This window comes from Apostichopus japonicus, chromosome 23, assembly GCF_037975245.1.
Source record: "Apostichopus japonicus isolate 1M-3 chromosome 23, ASM3797524v1, whole genome shotgun sequence".
Classification (NCBI taxonomy): Eukaryota; Metazoa; Echinodermata; class Holothuroidea; order Aspidochirotida; family Stichopodidae; genus Apostichopus; species Apostichopus japonicus.
In genome coordinates this window covers 8647247-8665189 of record NC_092583.1, presented here as the reverse complement: position 1 = coordinate 8665189, position 17943 = coordinate 8647247, and the positions used below count along the sequence as shown (strand labels likewise).

The 17943-nt window shown below is 38.9% G+C and overlaps 1 protein-coding gene across 1 annotated transcript in view; it reads right to left on the bottom strand.

Moving 5' to 3' along the window:
* The window catches only part of LOC139964539 (thyroid hormone receptor beta-like), a 32709-nt gene extending 25588 nt beyond the window's left edge, over positions 1-7121 (bottom strand). Inside the window, exon 1 of the mRNA XM_071966178.1 lies at positions 6612-7121. Coding sequence (XP_071822279.1) covers positions 6612-6630 — 19 coding nt within the window. The 5' untranslated portion in view covers positions 6631-7121. The remainder of the gene's footprint in view (positions 1-6611) is intronic.
* Positions 7122-17943: the final 10822 nt, after the last annotated feature.

Genomic DNA, 17943 nt, shown 5'->3' with positions numbered 1-17943 from the left:
TGCACTGAAAGGGATTCTATAGTTTTAAACATCTCTGTGATAAATACATGCCATATACTTCACATGCATGTAGCTTTTTCCAGTTTCAAATATTTCAAATATGAATATGCATAGATCATTTTGTACCATTGATCAATCACATATGCAGCCATTGGTTGCAAACTGCTACTGGGTTTCATGAATATTCAGTCTGCTTTGACTAATCTCATTGGTGTTTCTAATGTACTAAAATGACCCTTGCATCGAAAACAATACACCCGATAGGTGGAAGACTAGATTTTCACCTTCGGTGGATAGACATGGGAGCGATTTTCACCTCAATGGAATATATACATTTCCCTTTCACTTTTCACTCAGGTAAACATAGAACAGTTAACATGCCAAAGCACTGTTTTAATTGCAATCAAATAGTAATTTTCATTACGATTCTGTCTGACATTTTGCTTTTCTACGGCAAGAGCTAGTCACCACCATGAGACTGCTAACCTTTTAATTAGGCAAGCTTTTTAATTATATATACTCTGGGTACTTTTCTCTCTTTTGAAAAATGGTATAGCATGCACCTGTAAACCCACTGACTAACTAAAATCCCCAAACTTACTGGTTTGGATATTTACAAGCGACAAGCTTACCTGTCTCCTCACAACCTTAGCACCATGCATGTTCTAACTGATCCTACTTACGTTAATTTAGTTGTGCAGTCGATTGAACAAACTTGTCTAAAACTGTACCAGTCGAATTTGAATTCTACGTCAATTGAAATGATCTCTTTAACCCAAACACACTATTTATCTATCACTTATATGCTTTTAAATTTTATAGAATAATATTCAAAAGTTGAGTAATTTTATAATTTCTACATTGAAGACAGGAAACTGTACTAACCCATACCATGAACTGTTCTTAAGAAGTTATTCGATTTTTGAACTGGTTTAAATGCATTGAAGACTCGCCACAAGCCGTGTGCGGCCATCAGAAAAAGTTAACTTTCTGTTGATTGCAAGTGACGTTTTGTTTGTGTCCCTACAAAATGCAGACAGTAATGAAACGTGATATATATCTTTAGCTGGACCTGAGATGTCCATCGCTGTATCATTTATATACTGTGCTGTGGGTATTGACCGCAGCTGTTTGTACTGACTGTACACTAGTGTCTAATTACCAATGGTAGCAAGCTGTGTGTGTATTTTCTGGGATCGATGGTGGTGTCTAACACTTCTGTTACACCTCATTCGAAACTAGGCCAGATTACCGGCATTAGACTTTTCTTTTTGCGCGAGTCTTCACACCCTCTAAGTACAGAAATTGCTCTAAACTTGATGGAAATAAAATATTCTACTGGAAGTCATCTGTATGTAGTTTGCATATATTTGACCTTCCAGACCTCCAGAGATACCATAATGTCCATGGAATGTTTGAGGACAAGGCTACACCTGTCTCTGGTATGTTATCATGTTTAATTCACAAGGACCTTAACCAAGGTTACTTTCCTTCAAATACTCAGGTTCCTCAGCAATTGATGTGTGTGGAGAGTCATGTCATTAACAATTGTCCCGGTTATCCATGTTGTAGAAGGATGTAACCCGGATGTTGGTCTAATAGTGTACAGATATAGGAGGGAGGGGAGGGGAGGGGTGTAGGACAAGGCTACACCTGTCTCTGGTACAGTTTGTTATCATGTTTAATTCACAAGGACCTTAACCAAGGTTACTTTCATGCTTCAAATACTCAGGTTCCTCACTGTCCCAGTTATCCATGTTGGATAAGGATGTAACCAGGATGTTGGTCTAAGAGTGCATAGATATTGGGGGGGGGGGGAGGCAGAGGGGATGGAAGGGAATGGCAGAAGAAGGACCAGGAGTCTGCTTTCGATAATGAAACAGATCTGTTCAAAGACGAAATACATACTTTCTGCATAATGTGCCTTAAAACCAGAACTAGTTTAATGTTAACCTGCTTTAGTTAATAACACTTTTGAAGACAAAATAGATACTTTTGCATAATGTGTCTTAAAAGCAAAACTAGTTTTAACGTTTAAAACCCACTCAAAATAATGAAACTTTTGAAAGTATACATTACTACACTTTACACAAAATGAAAAAAAAAAAAATCTTTAGACTATCTAGATTTTGCTATGACACAGCAACTCACTGTACAGAAAAGTCACAAGCCAGTGGTCTGTGGTGGCGCTTTCCACACTATCTAAGCGGAGCGCCACCACACTTAACTTGACTCAAGATATTATTTATAAATTTACTTGATCCATGATATTTATGGACTCATCAACAACCTTGGATGGCACAAATAGAATTTCCCTAAAATTTGGCAGATACATTAAAGCTTTCACAGCTGTTCAACAATGATTTTTACAAAAACTGTTTCTGCTGTTAAGGCAAGTCTTTGTCTAAATTGTGTTTCTGTGTATAAAGAAGCAATGATAAATTTAAAGAGAAAATATGTGTTGCTTTACATTATAATTCCTTTAATTAAAGGCATTGGTGACTCGCCCCAAACCGTGTGCCGCGCTCTGAAAAAGTTAACTTTCTGTTGCTTGCAAGTGAAGTTTTCTGCTTGTCGCTACAAAATGCAGACACTTAATGAAACGTGATACCTTTTTATCTGTGGCTGGGCCTGAGATGTCCATCGCTGTGTAGTTTGTACACTGTGCTGTGGGTATTGACCGCAGCTGTATGTACTGAATGTACACTAGTGTCTAATTACCGACGGTAGCAAGCTGTGTGTGTATTTTCTGGGATGGATGGTGGTGTCTTACACTTATGTTACACCTCATTCGAAACTAGGTCAGATTACCGGCATTAGACGTTTCTTTTTGCATGAGTCTTCACACCCTTTAAATCCCATATAAAGGAGAGCTAACTAACAGTACTCCTAAAGCTTGATTTGTCAAATTACTAGTGCATTTCCGTTGAGATTAAAGAGTCTAAAATATTATCACTTTTGGATTAACATTTATTACTGTCTCATGTTAAGTCTGGCCATCAAACTTGCCTACCCACAATTTTTCACCACAAGAAAGTTTAAAGCGATGACTGTTATGAACTTTGATATGATTCTCAACAATTTGACAATTCTTATGTCACTGTAATAATAAGTGGAAACATACGAACTGACATGATCTTGGAATGATCAAATCAAGCTTTAAAGCTTATTATATATTTTATAATTTATTGTTATAATTTAGTTTAAATTTATTTTTAAATTAGTTCATATGAATTGAAACTTGGTTTATTAGGCTAATTCATTTACTTGTCTAAATATAGAATAGAAAATAACACTTCAAAGTTTAGGTGATTTAATCATTTAAAAGTGTGAATTACTGCACTGAAACCATTCTGGTATCAGCTTACAGTACCTCCTCCTCCTCCTCATGAACAATTACTACCATGGAAATACGATCTTCACTATTACCCTGACCTGTTAGGAGACAACTATATAATTCATTGCTCTTTGATATCACCAAAGGTTGATGTCTCTTCAACAAGGCCTGCCTTTGGTTAAAATAATCCCTCACTAGCTGTGATTATGTAACATTAGGTAACTTAACACAGTGGGAATACCAATCAATTTATGATGGTATTTGGCCTTATTGCAGGGTAATTATATTATTCAGTTAACTGACAAAAATGGGAGCCACCAATAAGGTTTGTACAGTACACACTGTTTTATCAGAGTGGCTGCATGGATACTAGTCATACTAATACCACAAATGGTGGTTTTAAACTGCTTGGAATGTAAAACATATAAAAACAAATAGAAATAGTGATAATAGTGACAAGTATCTTCACACCCTTTAATTTCTATCTGCCCTTTTCATGCAGTCTTAGATATTGTACAGGATTTTGTAAAGGTCGTCATTATGTCCCCGAACATGCTAACAAGTTAAATAATGGTCACGAATGTTGCAACTTCGAAAAGCACTTTGCCTTCAACCTCAGAGAATTTTCTCCTTATTACTGAGACATATCATTAATTGACCAATCAAAACTTTCCAAACTTTTAACATTACAGAGAATCTGCTAGGGGCATTATAACTGTATATTTGATATCATTTTAAGCAATATTAGGTATGTTGGTCCAATGCTGATAATTGTCTTTAATAAACAACATATGATAGTCAAGTTTTGGTTGTGCCAACTAAAGGTGCCTGAAAATATGTATGTACTTATTCTGTTTTATTGATAACAGTCAAAAATTGAAACAGGGATCACTTGGTCATATCGGTTTTTTCATAAGTCTGTTGTGTTTGATATATTGAATGTACCAGTACTAGTGTTACTATATACATGCTATGTTCATGTTAAAGGTCTATATGATACCTATGAACAACATTGTCCTAATCACTTCTGATAGGCATTAGAAATCCATCAAAGATTGACCATTTTACAAAATTTTAAGTCTTTTCTTAGTTCTAATTTTATTTAATTAGCTAATTATGCAGAGTGACTGCTTAATTTTCTGTTATGTTATTTCTTTGTTTGTAAAACCTTCGTTTCAAAGACATTGAACACAGGTGTGTGTCACTGTGTGACCTAAGGAGCTATTGAAAATATTTGATTTTTCTTCTTTGATAAGAGGAACATCATATTATTCAAAGTAATTAAGGGTAACTAATTTACCTAATGTAAGAAATTTTGATGAGCATGAATTACTCCATGTCATAGTTTACACATATTTAATGAGTTTCCAAGATTTATGAAAACTTCAAATTTGTGTATATCTTTGAAACAAAATAAAGAGCTTTTCCAAAAATGTCAACCGATTTTGAATGGGATTATCAAACACACAAGTACAAATCAAATGCACTGAATATGGGGCAAATTGGGTAGGTGTCCGTTAGTGCTTTAAGTTAACTATATATCCAGGTTTGGTGCAATTTGACCTTGAAGGGCCCTGTGGCTTTAAACTTGCAGGAAACAACTGTCTCAACAGTTTATCTCGTATTTCTTCCTCAGTAGTCAGTATGGCTGGTAATCAGTGAGTACATGTTACAATATCAGCTGAAAATGTCAGTCAGTTCACTACATCATCGCAGAGAAATTTAAGTCCATTCTTGACCTGCTTGAAAAATTTGAGTTTGAAATTTAAGCTGGATACATTTCTAAGTGGTTTGCAATCATTAGCTGATTATTTTAATATGATAATATATGAATATACAGCTTGCTACCTTCGGTAATTAGACACTAGTGTACAGTCAGTACCCACAGCTGCGGCTAATACCCACAGCACAGTTCACAAACGATACAGTGATGGACAGCTCAGGTCCAGCTAAAGATAACAAGGTATCACGTTTCATTACTGTCTGCATTTTGTAGCGACACAAACAAAACTTCACTTGCAAGCAACGTAAAGTTAACTTTTTCAGATGGCCGCACGCGGTTTGGGGCAAGTCTTCAATGCCTTTAAACGTGTCACTGAATAAAATGCCAGTTCATCTGCTAAACATGTAGCCTAGGTTGAACTCAATTGAGAGATACGTTCACTGATACAGCCATTGCAAGCAGCTGGTAAGTATATATTTAGTTTTGAGTGAGTACAGTGTGATAACAAACAAGGGCGTAGGAACCGGGGGGGAGGGGCAGTGAAAAATTTGGAGGGGCAGAAGTATCATTCCGCCCCCTGCTTCGCAAGTCAGAAAACCCCTTTTTCATTTCCAAATGAGAAAAAAAATCTCATTTGGAGCACCAAATTGCATCTAAGGCCAGGTGAAAATGCAAAATTATATACAAAATGGAGTGGGTGGGTTGAAGTGTGCTATATTGCACCAAATTGCATCTGAGGCCACCTGGAAATGCAAAAAAATTCCAAAATTCCCTCCCCTTAGACCCCTCCCCCAGGCCGGCCATCAGTCTTCAGCCCCCGCCCCACTCAAAAGTACCTTCCTACGCCACTGCATAACAAACATGGTTTGGAAACTGGGAACTTAACAAAACTATATCCCCTGTATACAGCAAAATTTGAATTTCCAATCCACCCGGGTATCCATAACGCAAGAAAACTGAAAAACGTTCGTCTCAAGTCATGATCGACTGCAAGGTCACAGAATTCCAGAAGTGAAGTAGCAATAATTTAAGAGTTGCGGGGTACTCTGCAGCTGCAAGTTTAAGCATTTAAAACCTTATATTTGGTCATTAAAAACACTATATCATTCAGGACACATGTAACACTTCTTACTTCTAACTAAACTGGTCAGTCATGGCCTAATTTAATGATCTAGTTTGATAAAAACTAGTTAAGGGCTTAGCCAAGATGACTTCCATTTGAGATCATTTGACTTTGCTTCAAATTTAGCCTAACTGGTTAGCCTTCCTTACATTCCAACACAACTCTTTACAATGTTAGTAGCCTAAACCTAAAGTATGCAGAATAAAATGCCAGAAATTAAACGATCGTTTAATTCAAAGTAACTTTTGCAGGTTAATTTAATATCATGTCTGAGTTACTACAACAGTGTTGCTTTCACTAGACCTCGAAAGTACCACCTTACAAGGACGGAGGAAAATAGAGTGTCCTTACTAAGGTGAAAGTCAAGGAAGAAGGCCTTTTTTTAGCTTTTCTCGTTAGCAGTTAAAACGGACTGATAATTTACTCACCGAAATGAAAATTCGACATCGCTTTCTATTTAGACAGTGCAATCGAACTCTGTCTCGTCTTCAATAAAGTAACTTGTTTTGTTGGTTTTTCGGAAGGAATTTGCCGGCTTAGCGAACGAAGTCTAACCTGGACGTCCTTGTTCTAACAACGATGTCCTTCCAAATCCGGTGTCTTGGAATGCACCTCTCTAGCTAAAAAGTCTGACGGCTTCAATCTTTCTTGTTCAATTTTACAAGTTCCATATATATTAATGCCTATGGTAACATTTTAATTCGGCTTTCAGCAACATCTTTGACCATCCAATTTAAATTTCCAAATTATAATTTTACGTGGATATAATCCACATCGTTACCTCCAATCGTTGTAAAATCAAAAAATACCCTGGCTAGCGCTAAGTTAGGCATTAACAATATACTAGCCGGGTACTGTTAAACTGATTGTGTAACAAGATACCAAACATATAATTGTCTTCGTGTCCTGAAAATAGACTGCTGAAAACTGAAAGGTATTTTAAAAACTTATTTGTAACCTTAGATTCATTACTGGGCTATCAGCTTTTAAACGAAAAACTAATATTTCAAACAGAAGTATATTTTAAATCTTATATACGATTTAACCCTGGCGACTTTCAGATTTACATCAAATAAAATCGATATTTGGATAAGCCCTCATATGTAAAATGGAAGAGTCTGTCCCAAAACTTAAGCCGTTCAGGTCAAGTTACGTAATATGACGCAACTTACAGAAAGCCAATTATCTGCTTGCATATTACACACACAAAGTTACGGTTACTGCTAAGGACAATCACATAACGTGTGTGCTTTTCGAGGTCAACCCGTTCGGTCTCTGTACGTACCAGCATGGAGCTAAGCTCCATGGTACCAGTCGCCCTCTTTACAATTCAGTTTCATGGATGGGTGAAGTCCAGATATACAGTGGTATCACAAGCTATGTATAAACATGGAGGTAAAAACTGTTTTTTACCTCGATGTTATAAGGAACACCCTATGCAATTGTCATCTTTCCATACATGTTCAAAGAATGTGTGCATATTTTATGGGAGGGGAAATTTCGGTCTGTTTTAGGTCGGGGCAATTACCTTACAACGCACGCCGTGTGTGTGTGGGGGGGCGGGGGGGTCCACATGGCCACCCCTTCCTCTCAACCTCACACTGCAATCGGAAAGCAGAATGAGCACAACCTTGCGATTATGAGAGCCCCAGCCCCCCCCCCCGCCCCACCCTCTACACGCCCTACATGAGTGTCGGCTTCAACTACCCGAGGCCACACCCGTCTTATAAAATCCTCCCCTGATAACTCAGCTGAATAGAAGAGTTATTGTTGGGCGGGGTAGAGGGAAGGATGGAGTCGGGGGTGGAGAGAGGGAGGGGCGGTACGTGGGGGCGGGGAAGGCACAAATATAAGTTTTGACAGAATGACTGTATAACTACCCGAGGCCACACCCGTCTTATAAAATCCTCCCCTTATTACTCAGCAGAATAGAAGTGTTATTGTTGGGCGGGGGGTGGGGAAGAATGGAGTCGGGGAGAGAGAGGGAGGGGACGTTGAGGGCGGGACGGGGAAGGCACAAATATAAGTTTTGACAGAATGACTGTAAAACCCATTAAACGATGTGTTCATTTGAGTTATCGTTAGCTTTCCTATTTTCGGTGTGTACAATTTTGGTAAAGGCGTATGGGTTATAATTTATAATAAATTGATAATTTTTCTTTTCAGAACAGACTGATCCCGACCAAAGAAGATGTCCGCCAGTAGTTAGGCCAACTTCAATTCAGTAACAGGAGCAGTTAGGTTTCTTCGTGAAACGTTTATAATCCATCCATTCAATTTTTAATAAATTTCATTGAAAATTTACTTTCATATAAAAATTATTAAATTATCAGCAAATCGACTCTGTCTTCTTTTTTTCTAATAAAATTTTCTAATGATGGGATTTTTGTATAATAAAATAATGATGGTTTGGCCTGTGTCATGTGCCCATTTAAGTATTTCTTTGGGGGAAAGGGGGGGGGGGGGGGTCAAAATAACAAAACCTATAGGTTTCTGTTCATTATAGGGATATACTGTGTGTCCTCTAAATACCAAAAAACCATTTGTATTCATGTATTCGTGACAAAAATTACATGGGATTAACAATACCAGTTCACATGAAAGAAAAATATAATGTTGATCAAATAAATTCCAATTTTTTATTTTTATATGTCAAATTATCAACACTGAACCTGCAGGTAAAATGAGAGAAACTCGATGGAGGTTCGACATAGCTACAGCAAGATATCACATCGCGGCTAATAGCCACATACTGAAAGTACAGATTAAATAAATACTTTCCTTCACAACTCTTGTTGGTATTAATATTTGTCTTGTCGCTAAACATAAGTGACCGGACCCATCGCCTCCTACGCTTTTGAGTTTGTTTTAGAGCGAGCCCCTTATTTCGGAATTTGGCACAGAGCCATATATTGCTCTGGTTCGGCGGTAGTCTTGGTCAAGAAGTTCGTTTTATAGATAAATATCATCGAATTATAACGCTAACTGAGGGCGCCCTTCCATAAATTGTTCTTCAGCTTTAAAAAAATGGCTTTGACAGATTTTCGAAAGAGGGTTGTGAGGGCGCACTCATATTAATTGTAACAGGTAAAGGAACAGCAGAATGCCAGGGTCTCGAACAAGACTAGTTCGGCGGAGAGAATCGATGTGTAAGGTAAGTGGATAGCTTAACAGAGCCGTATATAGCTAAGTGAAAGCGCGCCATCAATTGATTGTATAGCACAAGAAATATATTTATGTCAGTGCCTTTACAGGTTGTACCACGTAGAGCTTATATCAATCCGCCTAATATAAGAGTTCTCGTTCAGGAAAAGAAAATGCCAAAAAGTAACGTCGTTTTGATATGTTATCAAACGGGTCTGTTTTGGGGTGGTGGAGTGGGGGGGGGGTGTGGGTGGGTGGCCGTGGATATTGAAGAGCATGAATGAAAGTACATGTCATGCAGAATTGAGGCAAGTTTAGACCACTTTAAAGCCATCCAAAAGCAGTTGTTTGGATTGTTTTCTCTCCAAAATATGACAAATTATCAAAGAACAACCTTCTTATTCCCTTTTTTATTCGAAATCATTTATAACCCTAATTACTACCCCCTCCCCTAACAACATACAATAATATGTATGTACGTATATGTGTGAATGTTCTGTGGTTCATGCCATTTAACATACAAACATAAAGAAACGTGATAGGCCTAACATTTATGAAAGCATGCCCCCATATCCACCCCCTTCCCCCTCTTTTTTCTAACAACAGGCTTCTTTATTATGCTCAATAAAATTCAATATTTAAATAACGCACTTGAAAACATGCATGTAAGCTTTCATTAAAAAAGAGGCGTACGTATAGGTCTACATCTAATTATGGCTTCTTAATAATGCTATTTGTTTCTCTGCAGTTAGTTAATAGAAATAGAAAACAATATATGTTCTACTTGGGTTTTTACCTCTACTCTTCCAAATAGTCCGACACCACATTAAAAAGCTATGTCAAAGTCTTCAACCATACGCACAATCTAAATGTATTGATATTGAAATAGGTTTTGTCCGGGTGAAACCCTGGGCACCATTTGTATTTGACATGGTGGAAGAGTTTGTCCACCAATGAATCAAAGCTACAAATCTTAACTTTTTGGGGGGGGGGGGGGGTCCATGTATCCGTTACTCTATCGGTTAGTTTGTACATACCTCACTGGTCCAAATGAAGCAGAGTATAGCTAAATGTTTTTCACCAAGACCTCAGGTTTGTCTTGTTTTTTTTTCATCTCTCAAGACAAGTTATAATGTGGCAAGTTGCATTGCCTCAAGAAGTACGGTATTGTATGATACTACATATGATGCAGTATTTCTCGGGTAAGGGTTAGGGTTAACCTAGGGTTTCCCCGGTCCACAAGATACGTTATTCATTGGGCTGTATCATGCATGATGACATTGCTCGACATATTAAACTGTGTACCAACACGGTCCTCTTGAGAAATACTGTCACGTGAGGATTGGCTGTGTATTTTGATCGAAACATGAATATTCATGCTAACATACATATGTTATACTATATATATGTATATGTATCGCAAAGTTCATAATTTAGTTCTATGTTTATAGCATAAATATTCTTGTTCGCGGTATGTCTCTGATTGAGCAACCGGATTAAGTCGAATCCCGACCCCTGCCCCCTACTCCGACCCTGGACACATTAAGTGTCCCCCACATATTTCGACATGAAAAATCGTCGTCTCATAATGATGTGCGATATGACATTTATCTTACACGATAGCAATCTGAATATTTGAGAGTGGTATTTACGTGGTATATTTACGTGGTATTCAATTTACTGCAAAGAGTCAAATACCAAACGCGATACCACTAAATAACCCTATGTATGGACGTAACACAATAGTGTTATAACAATACAGTTCTGTCAATCAGCTATATATGGGTAGTGATCATATTTGCGAAATTTAATTAAACCTTATTTGATAAAATTGTGTTGTATTTTTTTATTCGACGGTTATATTCTGATACGCCAAAACAATCATATAGCCCCCCCCCCCCCACACACACACACACAAACAAGCTAAATCCGTCGCTGAACATGAACAATCAGTGGCGGATCCAGGATTTCGCCGAAGGGGGGGGGCCCAGATGGGAAATGCCTAATCGTCGTCCTGGGGGAGGGGTCTAAGGGGAGTGGGTGCCCCCCTCCCCTTTGGAAAATTTCACAAAATATGGAGGTCCTCGGTGCAATCTGGTGCTACTTTTCGTGAAAGTTTGGAGTAAAATTTATTTCCAATAAATCATGTATTCATGGTTTGCCGGGCATATATTTGCAATTTCGAGCAATGAGCTGGGATTTACGTCTTTGGGGAGTAGGTGGTGATGCAAACTACTTTTTACCAGGCTACTCCAGGCCATTTCATCTTGGATGCCCCCTTCCAGATGGAGACTATTGATGCAGTCAGAGTGCCCCTCTCACCTTGACTTTATCAGAATGATGGTGTACTCTTTTTGCAAATTAATTTTACAAAAAATTACACGCACAGTGGCGTAGCTAGGATTTTTTGAGTGGGGGGCCATGGGGGGCTGTTCTTTCTTGTGGGGGGGGGGCCGGAGGCTACTATCTAAGCGGAGCGCCACCTTGGTTGGCGCGGAGCGTACAGAGAAAATTTGAGATTTCAGCAACCCCCAGATCGCAGGAGATGGCACCTGTGAGGCAAAATAACAACCAAAAAGATGTGCAACTTTGGTGACAGAAATGCAAAAAAAAGTTTTTTTTATCTTTCATGCTGACTGGCCTTGCCAACTCAGCCAGACTTTTAACTTGAGGGAAGTTGGCATCATTTGTCGTTTCCAGCTGTCAAGGCCTTTCTCCCAACTCAAACCCCTGTGGGCTACCGGTAGATTTGCAGGATATGCTTACATGTGGACTTAAATAGCATTAGAGGAAGGGGATGGAAGACTAACACGCATCGATGTTTCGGTAATGTTCCACATTGGTGGCTCGGTGCTAATTAGGCCATTTATTGGGTTTCTTGATGCAGCTGTCATCAGAATCTGGTTTTTTGTGCCAATCGATGACCGATAACATGTATTGGCATGTAAATTTCTTCTTCATATATCTAGCAACACTAAAAACAAATGAGTGGATTTCATTCCATTGGAGTGATCACTCGGCGCACTTCAAATTAAGAGTGAAATTTAACTCTATTGGAGTTAACCCTCACTCCTAATAAGAGTGAATATAACTCTATTAGGAGTTAAGTTACTCCAATGGAGTGGAAATTCACTCTTATACCGGAATGTGCTCAGTGATCACTCCCATGGAGTGAAATTCACCTATGTTTTTATCAGTACAGTACAGTGCATATCATCATAGACGTACTTACGTACGTATTACGTACGTTCGTATATCAGACGCACTCGATACCCACGATACGATACGGTCCTGGAGAAACTATTTCCACTCATCATTTTTTTAGGCGAATCAGTAGTGAGTATTGAACAGGCACAGCCGCATGTTTGCAGGAATTTCAGAATTCCCAATATTTTATATCTCTACCAGTAGTGAAAATCATGTTTCGACAGTTTCGTGGGCATAAAAAAAAAAGTTGTTTTGTGGAATATTCAATGACATATCAGGGGCGGATGCAGGATTTGTGACAGGGGGGTCTGACTGGTCCAGCCGCGCCTGAACGTAAGACTATCTAAGCGGAGCGCCATCATCGGTTGGCGCGGAGCGTACAAGAAAATTTTTGGCTTTACAAACCCCCCAGATGGCCGGAAACGGCACTTCCCGAGTATTCTAAGCAGCATGTACCTAGCCTGAAAATATGGATATCATGTCTGCAATTTCTCAATTGATGAGAAAAAAACAATCTATGAAATATGGTATTACATATCAGATGAATTGAGATGATACAAAAATCATAATGCCTTTAGCCCCCAATCCCCTCCCGTTCCGTCACCACTGTTTGATGCAGGGCCGGATCCAGGATTCTGGAAGGGTGAGGGGTTTGCTCCTGAAAAATTCGTTAGCGCATCCTAGCAGCCTACCGCTCTGTAACCTCACCGTCCAAAAAAATTCGAACACCACCTCAATTTTGAAACTTTTCGGTCTGAAAATTGAGATCGTTAGGCATTTTTGGCACCTGTAGCACGCGTGCACACTATAGTTCATTTGTCGGAAAAGACACACCTGGATGACTTGTGAAGATAACCGCTTTTCTGACGTCCTACATGTTTAAAATTGGCGTTTAATTGAATTATTTTTTCTCTCTCTTTTTTTTTTCTCTCTTTTTTCTCTCTCTTTTTTTGGGCCAAGAGCAGGGGGTCCGGACCCCCCCGCCCCTGAATCCGCGCCTGCATATATTCATTTGACTCGAGGCAATATATGAAAACCTGATACCTCGGCTCAGTACAAACGGAGCCAATCTTTTGATAGATTGTTGCGCTAGGTGGAAGCACTGGACATATTTTCAGCAGATATCGATATCGCTCAGCACAACAAGGTTCGTGGTATATGGCGCAATCGTCGCATCGACCATTGCCATGCCATGCTGTGTGACCATTCTCATGATTACTACAGATATTGTATTTTCTTATTCTGCTAGATACAGACGAGATAATTGTGTAACTCTATTTCCCAAATTATTGAACAAAAAATATAAGTGAATCGCACTTATTTTTATTTTTTTACAACATTTTTTTTTACCCCATTCCCAGTGGGGCCAACCTGTTTCATGGGGGCCTCGGCCCCCAGGCCCCCGTAGCTACGCCACTGATCACGCATGGGGTCCTTTCCCTCGAACGCGGTAAAAAAAAATCTGGATTTTCAAAAAGGGGGGGGGGCCCGGGCCCCCGGGCCCCCCTGGATCCGCCCTGACAATAGAGAGAAATTCCCACACGTAGCATATTTGTGGCAGTACGTCATTTATTTTCGACTTTCCAAGTTTTAGACATGCTGAAATGCATGTTTACATACCAATTTATACACAGTTTACCTTAAAATCTAAGCTGGTATTGAGAATGTCAGTTTCTCTCTCAAAAATATGTGAAATGGATTTACTTAATTTGCATCAGATCAAAATAATTGTGTATGCAACCCTTAAGGTGACGCCAAAAATGTTTTAATAATCTTTAAATATGGTACCACTGCATTTTCTGCACTTGGCAAATGTGATTAACTGAAGAGTATAGGTTTTGCTTGGAAAAGAAAAGAAGGAAAGTTCAGCATGCCATATTTTACGTAAACACATATAACAACTTGCCCGATTATTTTCTCATTTTACAGAACTTATTGCATATGTTATCCCTCTTGTCCTCTATAAAAAAAATACAGCTTTATTGAATTTGGTCCGCATTTTTACCAAATGCGATTGATTGAAGTAAACCTCCCATTGGCTATCATTTTTCAACAAATGAGGGTGATTACTGAAACTTCAGCCAGTCGATATGTATCATTTTCTGTCGCTCATGTTTTGTATTCTAATATACAAGTCACGTGTAGGACAACAAGAAAATCTGAACATTTTACAAAATATCGTCTTCTTTTGGATGTTTTGAAATGAAACTTGACAAATCAGTTACGTTTATATATATATATATATATATAGTTTTTATATTGGATAGTATCATAAAGTTTACTAAATTCATGCAAGTGACATATATAAAGCTGCTTTAAGGAGGTACTTCATCCTCTTTTTCGTGCAACTGCTTTGGGTAACAATGTAGACCACCCAACCAACCAGAAACAGTTTTGGTATTACGTAATCTAATGAGTGCCGAATAGTTGACAAGTTTCTCGAGTGAGGCTAGCTCCGGTTTGTTATGGGAATAGTTGTGTCTCAACCCTTCTGACCTTTTAAGTTCCACCGGTCTGCCATTTGAATATTTCAACGATCGAATTTTGTGGTCAAGAAACTTCCCTTGCTGCTTGCGCAAGTCCTTTTCTAAAACGACATGTGGAAATTTTGTCGTGTAAAAGTTTACCGGTTGAGGGTACCCTTCCATGAAAATAGCTTTAGGTGGATACATTCCCTTTAAAGACTTCCTGACTTTTTCACGAGCGTAGGCTGTCGAGTTCCTATGTAGTTCAAGTTCGCTCTTGCTACTGAGTGTATTTTGTGTTACGATGCACTGTGGTAACGTCACGTCATGCGACGGATCCCTACGTCTTAATGGAATGCTCCTTTCTATGGTAGTGCGTGCTAATAGCGGAAAGTGGGTAGTCGGTCCATGAGACGAACTTCTACCAGGAGTCAACACTTGACGGCTGTCTCCATCAGGGGGCAAACTTTCCATTTTATGAGGGTCTGCATTGGAAGGTTTTAAACCACCTTGTCCGCCAATTGCTGCGCTTCCTTGGACAGAAACCACGCCCAAAGTCTGTGCGCGTTGGTGCAGTTCATTACTTTGTGGGATGTCTAAACTACCATCCAAAGGCGCATATCGATGGTTCTTGTAATGCGTAAGAAGTTGCTCGGCGAGCGAGTTGCCGACGTAGTATCCAGGCATTTCCAGACCTCCTGCACCGAACGCAGGTTCACTGCGCACAACGCGTTTTACGAAGTAGCTGCGCCCTTTTACACAATGTCCTGCAGAGAAAGGCATTTCATCATCTTAGATAAAACTTATTGCTGTCTGTATTACAAAACGCAACTATAAATATCAACAAAGCAATTATAAAGATCCCTGCAGACGACAAGCTTTGTGTTTTATTCTTTCTTGTAATGTTGTATTTCTCCTTACTTTTAACGGTCAGTATTCTGTCATCATCTGCACATCGGTCGTTCGTTCTCTGTTTTATCCTGAATTTTCATATAGGGCACATCTTCGAGTATACATGTGACCAAAGTACGACTAAATGTTAATCCAAACGCAGAACCATCGTAGTTGTCAGTCGGTCCGGAAAATGTTCATGAGCGTTAGAAACATACGTTGGTTTCTGCTCAGAAATGTAAAAGAGATATAAGATTCCGTGTTGTCAGTGGAAGTACGGTAACTAAGAAATAATCAGCCAATTTTAACAGAATCATTATCAAGTCATGTTTACACTCCCCCTTAATCATGGAGAAACTTCATCGGAAACTGTTTTGACGTGAACACCGACGCATGTTGTCATTATTTTGACGAGCTTATAAATTGTTCCCTTTGTCAATTCTTTAAATTTCCTTTTCTGTAGTAAGTATAATCCAATGAAAGAAACGACTGTAATATGATCCCAGACATAAAAAAAATATCAACAGAAGAAAACGGCTGAATAATACGTAGACGAATAAAAGATATACTGATAAGAAATCGTCATCAGATATGATCTCTTTGTATTTGACTTGGTTCCATATCTCGTCGACTCGTTCCAGATCCAAGTAACAGACACAAAGTCTCAACCGAGAGTGAATTGATAGTAATAATCATTATTAATATTTTTATACAACTTGTAACGAAACTTCCCCAGCATGCAAACAGGGTTGTAAAGCCGAGATAAACGTTATAACAGTGACGTTAATCTGCTAATTCTTGAAGAAAACGAAACGAAAATTTCGTATAATACCAGTTGGTAAAGGATTGGCCAAAGTAGTGTTACCAAATCACTGGTGTTGTAACCACCAGTCGTGTTACACACCCCTCTCTGCTGCTAAGGGCGTATCGATCTAACAATGTAACTCAATAGGATCTAGTCTTCAGGCAAGTCGTTTTCTTTGATGTGCCATTGATTACTTGTCTTTGTTAAGCCTGTCATTGAAACGATTTCCTCTCATGAGATATCGATCGTGGTCCCGTTATGTATTCAGCCATCTCGAGAACATTGGGCTTACACCTCACAAGGGGGTAGCAAGTGAAACAAAGGCGAGAGGGACGAGTTAACTTAAACCGGGTGTGACATATAAAATAGGATTAGGGGTCCATTGATGGCATGACTAGACCAATACTTACAGGGCAGTATTTCAAAGGACAAGGTCTGGAAAACAAAAGAGAAAGCGAACAGCGAGACGAATGAAAAGTAAATTTTAAGGACACTACAGACGACAAGAGACTGGTGGTTTTCGATACAAGAACTCTTACTTTACACGTTCGATTGATATGGGGGTAGGAGAAGGGTGACGAGAGGGGAAGGAGGGTGGAGGAGAGAGAGGGAATGCAGAACATTTCTCACAATGGCCGGTCACATTATATACTGCCTGCCATACTTGATGTAAGTGTAAGGCTATGTTTTCCACCAATATATAAAACAACAATTGTAAACAGAACCTTTCATGTCCCACTTCAACATTTCTATCTCGTTCTGATGTGTAGAAATAATAAATTGGAATTGATTTTCAAATTCTTTAGAAAAGTACATTCCGCAGTAAGCCGTATGCAGACAGAACAAGCTACACAGTTGGAAATTGGTCCAAAGAACTTCCATTCTCCTTTCCAAATCTCTTCTACAAAGCAGAGGCCAACACTCTTCCTGTTTAAACCAGAAAGCAAAAATGCATTGTGGTTTCGATGATGTAACATGGGCAGTTTTCTTCATGAATCTGACGTAATGCAATATCATGTTTACAAGGCTTTTCACGATTTGACCTGTTGGCCCCAAATGACCTTTGACCTCCACCAAAATCAAAAGCTTCTTTCACTCAGTGTTATACACCTTTAAACTAAGTACGAGATCTGGTCAAGTTTCCAATATTGAGATATCGTGTTTACAAGGTTTTCACAATTTGACCCCTCGTGACCCCAAATGACCTTGACCTCCATAAAAAACAAGAGACTTCTTGTACTCAATGTG